At 39.9% G+C, this 10,067-nt stretch overlaps 1 protein-coding gene across 1 annotated transcript; it reads left to right on the top strand.

Moving 5' to 3' along the window:
* Nucleotides 1–7,701: 7,701 nt before the first annotated feature.
* LOC131920924 (DNA-directed RNA polymerases I, II, and III subunit RPABC5-like) lies at nt 7,702–8,024 on the top strand. Its single transcript, XM_059275408.1, has one exon. The coding sequence runs from the start codon at nt 7,702–7,704 to the stop codon at nt 7,903–7,905; it is 204 nt and encodes a 67-aa protein (XP_059131391.1). The 3' UTR covers nt 7,906–8,024.
* Nucleotides 8,025–10,067: the final 2,043 nt, after the last annotated feature.

Genomic DNA, 10,067 nt, shown 5'->3' on the forward strand with positions numbered 1-10,067 from the left:
GCCAAGAGGTCAGAGCCAAGAGCCTCACCCTTCCTGACTCAGGGATCCTCCTCAGCCAAGAGAGCTCTCAGAAAGAGGAGGCCTCCTTCCTTTGTGTCTGTCTCTATAGTCTCTCTGTTCTGGCTTCTGATTGGTTGTAAACCCAATCATGTGACTGCCTCGTCACTGCCTGTATGTACCGCCCTCCAGGTCCATAAAGGCGTACACCACCACTGCCACGCACTTGCTATGGCTCTAATAGCTCTGACCCCAGGCAACTTTATTTATTAACATAAAATACCACCACAGGATATTTTGAAGTGAATGCAAATAAACTAAACAAGGAGAACTGAGAGGAAATGAAACAATCAAGACCATCAAAGAACCACGTATATGGATAACCCTGGTGTCAGGAAGACCGTAGTAAACACATAACCAAAAGAGGAACAATGAACAAATATTGACCTAACCAACCATAAACAGTAAAAATAATGTTGATATAATTGTATGTGTCGACTGAACTGAGCCACAGTGGTTGATATTTAGTCAAATATCTTTCTAGTAGTATATGTAAAAGTACTTTCTGATGAGAGTGACATATGCACAAGTACAGTGAGTGGAACAGACTCTCCTTCTAATATGAACAGGTCTTATCTAACCATTTGAAGACCTGAATGGAAAAGTTGAGTTCAAGTATTTCCCTGAATGAGAAAGAGGGATCTCTTCTGCCTGAGTTCCTGAGCAGACATTAGTATTGCTTGCTGTCTCTAACTGAAACACCAGATCTTCTTGGTCTTGAGTTTGGTAGGGTTTAGGGTGGAACTGCAGCATCTTGGATTATAGGCCACTGTCCTACTTTGTTTTCTATTGTGATAGACACCATGACTAAAAGTGACTTTGGTAGGAAAGGGTTTATCTCCTCTTGCACTTTCACATCTCAGTCCATCACTGAGGGAAGCCAAGGCAGAAGAAACCTTGGGAAGCAGGGCAGGAACATAGACGCAACAGCTGAAGCAGACCATGGAGGGGTGCTGCTTACACACTTGTTTTACATGGCTCTGCCAGTTTGTTTGTTTGTTTACACCTGTCCAAGAGTGAAAATATCTACAGTGGGCTGGGCCCTCCTTACATCACTAATTAGTTAAGAAATGCTCCAAAGACATGCCTGTGGACAAATCTAATGGGGGTAGTTACCCAATTGAGGTTCCCTCCTACCAGCTTGTGTCAAGCTGACAAAATTTAAAAATTGAAAAAAAAAAAATAACCAACACACCACACCCACTGATTTGACCTTGAGAATTCCGTCTTCACAATCGTATCAGACAGTGACTTGAAACCTTCTTGGTCTCCCGCTCTCATTCTTGAGAGTCCATCAGATCCATACAAATGAGTTGGAGCATGGTGGCGTACACTTATAACCTCAGCATTTGGAATACTGAAGCAGAAGAATCATACATCAAGTCCAGCAATAGTGAGACCTCGTCTCAAAATTAAAGAAACAAAATTATACCAAAAATAAATAAATAAAAGGAACAGTAATTAGGGTTACTTACTGAAGTACTAAAAAATAAAAGCTTGTGATTTATGCAAGTTGGAAATATTGTTCTAAGTGTTATAATTATTTCTTCCTTCTGTTTCTACTTTTCACTTCTGCTACGTTTCTTGCCACTGATTTGCCCACTTCCATCCCCCAACCAAGATAAGTTCCTCTAAAAAATGTGCTAAATTTTATGATACATTTTTGTGTACACATGTGTGCATGTGTATATTTGCACATGTACTGGTTTATAGTGATAGCTTGTCAACTGCCACAATTTGTATTAAGTACTGTGATTGTCAATTTGACAAAATCTGGAGTTGTCCTGTTTAGAGTTTCTAATGCTGTGACAAGACACCATGACCAAAAGCAACTTGGGGAGGAAAGGATTTATTTGGTTTACCCTTCCATAACACAGTTCATCTTCTAAGGCAGTGAGAACAGAAACTCAAACAGGGCAGGAACCTGGAGGCAGGAGCTGATGCAGAAGCCATGAAAGAGTGCTGCTTACTGGATTCCTCTCCTGGCTTGCTCAGCCTGTTTTCTTGTAGACCCCGATCCTATGAACTCAAAGGTGGTACCACCCACAAAGCTGGCCCTTCTCCTGTCAATCACTGCTTAATAAAACACCCCCACAGACTTGCCTACAGCCTTATCTTACAGAAGCATCTTCTCTTCTCCATTGAAGTTCCGTCCTCTCAGATGACTCCAGTTTGTGTCAAATTGACATAAAACTAGCCAGCACAAGAATTGAATAGGAGATGGGTCTCTGGGCATAACTGTGGGAAATTATCTCCATTGCATTAATTGATATGAGAAGACCCATCATAATTGTGGGAGAGACTACTCCCTGGGTAGGAAACCCTGGACAGTATCAGAGTGGGGAGATAAAGCTAAACACTAGCATGCATGCACTAATTCACTGTTCTCTTCTTATGACAGTGGGTGTAAAGTGACCAGCTGCTTCAAGTTCCTGCTGCCTTGGCTTCCCAGTGATGGACTCTAGCTTACAGGCCAAATAAGCACCTTTCTCCCTTTAATTGCTTTTTTCAGTTTGTTTGTTTTTTTAACCATAGAAATAGGTATTGAATCTAAGGCAAGTAATCTAGGTATTTTTTTCTGAGTATACAGCAATAAATATACTAAATAAAATAAGACAAATTTACAAAAAAGCATGGAACAGTGAGGTAGACAGAGTAATGAAAAACACCACCAGTATATATTTAAAACAGTTATTCTGTATAATTAGATTAATAATTATTATTATTTTCACAGGAACTATAGAGAAACACAAGTGTTAGGAGTACAAAATGCCACAGGTAGAGAGTGTTATGATCTCAGACAAGGTGTCTCGAAAGGCTTTTGCTGTAAAGGTGATCTTCAAAGAAAGCCTTGTGGGACTTGTGGAAAGACAGAAACACAGAAGTCAGTGAGCCAGCTGTGTGACAGATGAGAGATGAGAGTCACTTAAAGTGAAATGAAGATAGTGAACGAGGTGTGAGGTTCTGCCTGCGCCCTGAAGAGAACAGAAAGGATTTGTGCAAAGATAACAGGGATGCAGGAGAGGAAACAGCTTCTCAGGAGCTACAATATTTAGGAAGCTGAGTGAAAAGGATGATGGCATCTCTACAAAGATTAAGGCATGGGTATGGAGAACTAGCAGGGTGGTGGAGGTGGAAACCATGTAGCTTCTCATGTTAGACATGTTGAATTTCAACAATCCACTAAACAGAGTGATAACAAAGACCATGTTGCATAAGCAAATGTGAAGATGAGCAAAAGTGAGCATTTGAGAGGCTTCCACCTGGAGAATTTCTAGTCCTTTAACTGAATTATAACAAGAGAATAAATGCACTAGAGAAAAACCCAAAGATTATCATGATAACATTCTAAATTTATTATACATACACAATTACTAACAAATGTAAAATAGAAAATTTCTCTATGTGAATCTCTTTGGTTATTAAGAAATCTAAAGGTCTATACTGTTTGATGCTCACTTAAGTGTATATGAAGAAAGAGAAGGCAGAAGGGCACCCTGAAGTTACTAACAATGACAACCTCAGGATTATGCATATGGACCAGCCCTGTGGAAAGAAGCATTAACCATGTCTTTAGGTGTCTTTGTACTTTTACTTGTTGTAGTAGATAATTGTTATAATTTGTAAACCATCAAATAAAGAACAAAAAAAAAAATGAAGTTTGCTTCCTCTGCCCAATAGTCATTTCTGATTTACCTCTATGTGAGAAGAATAATAACACAAATTCACTGCAAAATACTGTGCAAAACATTAAGGCCAAGTTGGCAGAGCAAGGAGGTCTCTTGCTGTTCTGCAAATACACAGCATTTCAGCCACAGATTCCAAAGGAAGAAGCTGGCACTGAAACTACTATGCCTTGAGCAAGAGCTCAGCTATAACGAAAACCTCAGCTTACTCTTCTTTGGCTGCAGTTAGCTGCACTGAAGAAGATTAGCACTGATTCTACGAAGAGCCTTAGGCAAGCACATCCATGGATGCAGGAAGTTTCACACAGGAACAAGACAGAAAGCAAGCACAGTTCAGGCTGTACCTGGAAAAGGGAGTTACGTTGTCACTGGCTTCAGGAGCAAGTTCTGGGTTGGATGAGCTGACTGGCTATGGATTTGAATTGACTTTCAAGCCCAGCTGTGCTGCCCAAGCTTTTCACCTGGACAAAATCACTAAAGCAATGAACATAGTGGGATGACAGTGGTAGTGATGATGATGATAGAAACATTTTACTTCACAAGAAATCGTTATTAAGTCAATTTATAGAAAATACCTAATTCAATGCCTGGCAGACAAGGCATATATAAGTAATTCCTATTATTACATTACTATAATTCTTTTAACCATCAACATATTTAATGCTGTGGATTGAATGATATTTGTCAAAGAGATATGATGAAGTCTTAATCCCTGCAATCTGAAAATACAATTCTATTTAAATTTTAAATTTCTGTAGATGCAACCAAGTTAAGAAGAGACCACACTGGGCTACAGTGAGGCTTAAGCTAGTGCCTAGTGTTCTTGCAGAAAAAAAAATTATACACACACATGCAGTCAAAAAATGACATGGAGAGACAAAGACAGATCCTACAAGTCAAAAAAAGCACCAAGCATTTCCATGAACCAGCAGAATCTAAGAGAGAGACAAAGATCCTTATCTCCTGAGGAACCTGTAGAAGAAATAAAATTTGTTGACATTTTGATTTCAGATTTGCAGCTTCGCGAACTTTGAGGCAATAAATTTGTCTTTAAGCCACCAAATCTGTAACAATTTTATAGCAGTCATAAGTAACTAAAGTTTTGGAAGCTATTGATAAACTTTGCTTCATTACCATGGGAACCATCTTAGAATTTATCAGTCTCATTAATTTAGATGCAATGTATTCCTAATAACATCTGTTCACTGGACACTTCATTTAGTGGCTTTCATAATAGATCAAAGAAGGCAAAAACAGCCATTGGCCTTCCTGAGAAGTAAACTGCTCAGCTGTAGTAAGCATTAAGTAAATAGCAGAGACACACAATGGACCAAACTGAAAATCAGCATATAAGAGGCTTTGACTGGAGTCTCTTAATGACCACAGAATCATTATGCTATTTCTTAGGAGATCTAACAAAATAACTAATATTGATTACCATATTTGCTATGTACCATTCAGTATTCTGGGACTTTGTATTTACTAGCCTAGTTTTGCTCACTGAAATTTGAGGGGAATTGATGTGTTAAACAAAATAAAAGGAGTATATTTTAAAATTCTCTCTCTCTCTCTCTCTCTCTCTCTCTCTCTCTCTCTCTCTCTCTCTCTCTCTCTCTCGGTGTGTGTGTGTGTGTGTGTGTGTGTTCTACATCATCTTAGAAGTTGCCTGACACATGTACCACTGATCTGTTTGCTAGAACTAGTCCCAGGAGGCCACTCTGGGCTTCTTGTTCATAGCATTTAGATGTTTTTCAATTATCATTTTTCATCATTATACTTATAATCATATAACTCTCATCTGTTAAACAAAAGAATAAACAATTGAAATTCCACTGACACACACCACCATCCACTTTGCAGGCTGGTAACTTACTTTAATCCATGTAACTTTTGAAGTTTGGATGAAGAGCAAGATTGGCTTTAAGGATCTGCTTGAAGTTAGTACACTTATTACTCTGTTTCTCTCTTTACAGAGAACATTGCAGTTAGGAGCTTACATTGCATCTACAGGAATAAGTTTTCCATCTGCTTTGCCACTCAGTGATGTAAACATGTTCCCAAGTTGGTCACCCAAATAGAAAAGACTGGGTGGCCTTTATCAGCCAGGTCTAGGTGCCACCTTTATCTCTCTCTCTACAGCTGGATCCACACTCTGAGGAGCAGCAACTGTCAGCACAAGTGTCTTTTCCATGTCCTTCATGAAAAGTGGGCTCTTTACTTGGAAGGGATTTGGAAAAAAGATTTTAAAAAAGTGCATATGGAGGAGCTGATGAGAGTGTGTCTATGCCATTTTTTTTTTGCTGCATGTTGTCATACAGCCCTTCTCAATACTCATATTTACAGCTATAAATTAATGCTGTGTCCAACCTTCAATAGAAAAACTTCTTACTGCTTCAGGCAGTAGTTAATGCAGAAGATCTTACAGAAGGATTTGGCATAAAGTCACTCCTCCATAGAAATCCTTTCCCTTCCTCCTTACTTATATATTGCAGCTGTGTCAAGTGCATGCCAGATACCGAATGAGAGAAGAGCAAGGTGAACACATCTTGGTATTCATGAAGCTCAGATGCATGTTGGGCATTTAAATGTGAATACAAGTGTGGATGTGGATGGATACTGACAAATACCATTGATTATCAACCACAGTGATTTTTGACCCAAAGAGGACAATCTACAAGTTCCAGAGAGGGTTTTAGTTGGCACATTAGGGTGTGTATGTTATTTGCACATAAATGTAGTGAACAGGCCTCCCTCATATAAAATAATTACTAAGCTTAGTTTGTCAATAGCAAGTTAAGAAGCTCAGATATTGGGATTCATTGGGCAGGAGACAAAAAGGGAGCAAGGAAAAAAAACAAAAATTTTAAAAACTATTAAGAATAATACAGAAAGAAAATACATAGCATTTCCAGAGATATTGAGGTATGTTTTGTGTAGAAAAAAAGTAACAGTTGAGCCTGGCATAAAACACATATTCTGTCTTGATAATATGTGAGAAAGAACATTCCAGATTGAAGGACCAGAGTTTGTAATCTCTAAGAGGATTATTCTTGCAGATTAAAAGAATATATTCATTTCAGTCAAAACAAAGATTTAGTCTGTAGCTTGAGTTTTCCTGCCTGGCCCACAGTCAGGACAAATCTCTCTCACCTGCCAGTCCTACAGACACTCAGACCTGACCAAGTAAACACAGAGACTTATATTGGTTACAAACTGTATGGCCGTGGCAGGCTTCTTGCTAACTGTTCTTACAGCTTAATTAATCCATTTCCATTAATTTATACCTTGCCACGTGGCTTGTGGCTTACAGGCATCTTCATATGCTGTTTGTCATCATGGTGGCTGGCAGTGTCTCTCCGACTCAGCCTTCTACTTCCCAGCTTTATTCTCCTCCTTGTCCCGCCTACACTTCCTGCCTAGCCAATGGCCAATCAGTGCTTTATTTATTTACTAATCAGCAACACATTTGCCATACAGAACATCCCACAGCATTAGTCAGTCAATATTTTTTGCTTTAGTTTTTCAAGCCTTCATGCATTCTTGGATTTTTATATTATGTGTGCACTACTATTAGAAAGACAAAGGCTTTAAACTTGAATAGATTTAGCAGCAAATCCTGTACCTAGATATTTAACTGTGAAAATCTACCTAACATCTTAAAGCTTTCAAGCTTTGTTTTTTTTCTTCACCAGATTTTTTTTAAAAAGCACAGTTAGTTCTGAATAGTAAATTTATTGACAATGCAATTAATAACTGCCTCTTTACCAGATTGTTCTGGAAATGGGAGTGAGAAGAGACGCATCTCAAAGCCTACAGACATTTTCCAGTGTCTGTTGACTATCAACAGCAAGTTAAATAGGCTAGACAAATCTCAGAATTTTATTTTTACTTTTTCATTCTCTCTTTTCTAGCATCCTCCCACTAAGCAAGTTCAAAAGCAAACAGATGAGACGCCGCCATGATCATCCCAGCTTGCTGCTTCACCTGCAGGAAGATCGTCGGCAACAAATGGGACGCCTACCTGGGTCTGCTGCAGGCCAAGTACACCGAAGGGGATGCCCAGGATGCTCTGGGCCTGAAGCGCTACTGCTGTCGCCACATGCTGCTAGCACACATAGACCTGATTGAAAAGCTGCTAAACTATGCTCCCCTGGAGAAGTGACCGCTGGAGCTTACTGTCCTCCTCTGCTGGCCATGGGCAGTCTGTCACGCTGAGTTCAAACTGAGGTGTTGGGGAGGTGGGCGGGGTGCCTGGCTGTGGCCAGGTCCCCTCACCCTGGAAGAAACGGTTCAGTAAAGACCTTTGCAGAACCACCAGCAGATCTAACTTTGTAAGGTTCTCAACATCATGCCTGTACTGTCTTTGGGGAAAAAAAAAAAAAAAAGCAAACAGATTCAGTCTTCTTGGTAGATGTGTAAAAGCTTAGTATTTGACAATTAAGGTATACAGCAGAAGCTAAAAAGGAGAGCTGTCCAGCATGTATGTAGAAATTTAGGGACAAAATGTGTGAGAAGCTAATCCCTCTGTTAGCATTAGGGACAGCATCTACTTCATAGCAATACTGGAAAGGAAACAATCCTAAGGGATAACAAAGATCACTTAAGCTTAAAAGGCTTCCATGGAAATGGGAAAACCTATGAAGTAAGTAGGGTGACACAGAGAACAAAGTGCCCCAGAATTCTAAAGAATGGAGGTCATCAGCACAACTAGATTGGGTGAGAAAGATGAAGAATTAAAACTACCAGATTTCCTATGTACAAGGCCCTTGTATCTCTCTAGGCATCCTGTTTGGTGGAGGGTTATGAAGAGAATGAACATTCCAAAGTTCCCACATGGCATAGAGCCACACAGGCAATGTACATGTAAGATGTTTCAAGCCTCTCACACCAAAGGCAAGGAAAAAGATAGAATGCATCTGACAAAGGAGGTGGAGCTGCAGAAGATGTGAGAGTACTAGTTTAAGAAAGCAGTGAAGCTGGCCGGGCGGTGGTGGTGCATGCCTTTAATCCCAGCACTCAGGAGGCAGAGCCAGGTGGATCTCTGTGAGTTCGAGGCCAGCCTGGGCTACCAAGTGAGTTCCAGGAGAGGTGCAAAGCTACACAGAGAAACCCTGTCTCGAAAAACCAAAAAAAAAAAAAAAAAAAGAAAAAAAAAAGAAAGCAGTGAGGGAGGAGAATTGGAAGAAGCTACATGGAAACTTGGAACGCTATGTAGAAAATTCATGAGAATCCTGACTGTGCCTCACTGACTTTTGTCAGCTGAGATGGTTAATGGTAAGTACTTAAGTAAAGAAAGCAGTTGACAAAAAAAAATCATAGAATTTGGAGTATGTCAAATCCCTTTATACATAAAGAAAGAACTGCTGAACTGTTGGCACAGCCCAGCTGAGATGAAAGAGAATCAATTGGTCAAGGACTAGAAATCACAAATGTGTGGCTTTCTTCAGCAATAGTACAGACAGAATAGAGCACAAGCCAGAACACTAGGCAGTGGGCAACTTGAGTCAGTATGTAAAAGGGATGAAAATGGAGAAGGCCAAAACTGAAACAAAAACGAATCAGCATCTCAGAAGGCATATATTTGATCTGTGATTTGATGTTTAGGATCACTGAGAAGATGGAAGGGAAGAGGGACGCAAGAGGATGAGGATGAAAAGCAGGAGGAACTGGGAGAGAAGGAGAAGAAGAGATAGTCTGTTTTACAAGGTTATTTTGTTATTATGGAGAGGAGGAATAGAGGGGGAGGAGAAACAGAGGGGGGAAGGAGAGAAGGAGAGAGTATAAGTTGGAGAAAGACAGAGACAGAAACAGAGAGACAGAGAGAGAGAAAGGTGTTTGCGGAGGTCAGAGGACAGTTCCATGCAGTCAAGTGCTTGGGCTCTAGAAATCAAACCCAGATCTTTACCTGGGTTCTAGAAATCAAATTCAGATCTTTACCTGGGTTCTAGAGGTCAACCTCAGATCTTTACCTAGGTTCTAGAGATCAAATTCAGATCTTTATCTAGGTTCTGGAGGTCAAACTCAGATCTTTACCTGGGTTCGAGAGATCAAATTCAGATCTTTACCTAGGTTCTAGAGGTCAAACTCAGGTCATTAGGCTTGTGCAGTATGTGCCATTACTTGCTGAGCCTGGAGTTATTCTTCTTAAGCTAATTTTCATCTAACATATGTTGTATATCCACTATAGGTGGGCCATAAGTAATATGTAAGAAACAGCATTGAGTAAAACCCAGTCTGCCTTCAAGGATCTCTCCATGCAATGGAAAAGAACCAACTCTCACTTTAAGTGTCTTGTCTTAGAAGGCATCAGATTCTATGGGAAAT

This window comes from Peromyscus eremicus, chromosome 10, assembly GCF_949786415.1.
Source record: "Peromyscus eremicus chromosome 10, PerEre_H2_v1, whole genome shotgun sequence".
Lineage (NCBI taxonomy): Eukaryota > Metazoa > Chordata > Mammalia > Rodentia > Cricetidae > Peromyscus > Peromyscus eremicus.

What these genes read in the sequence shown, in the direction of transcription:
- LOC131920924 (XM_059275408.1), top strand. Translation starts at nt 7,702, where the DNA reads ATGATCATCCCAGCTTGCTGCTTCACCTGCAGGAAGATCGTCGGCAAC.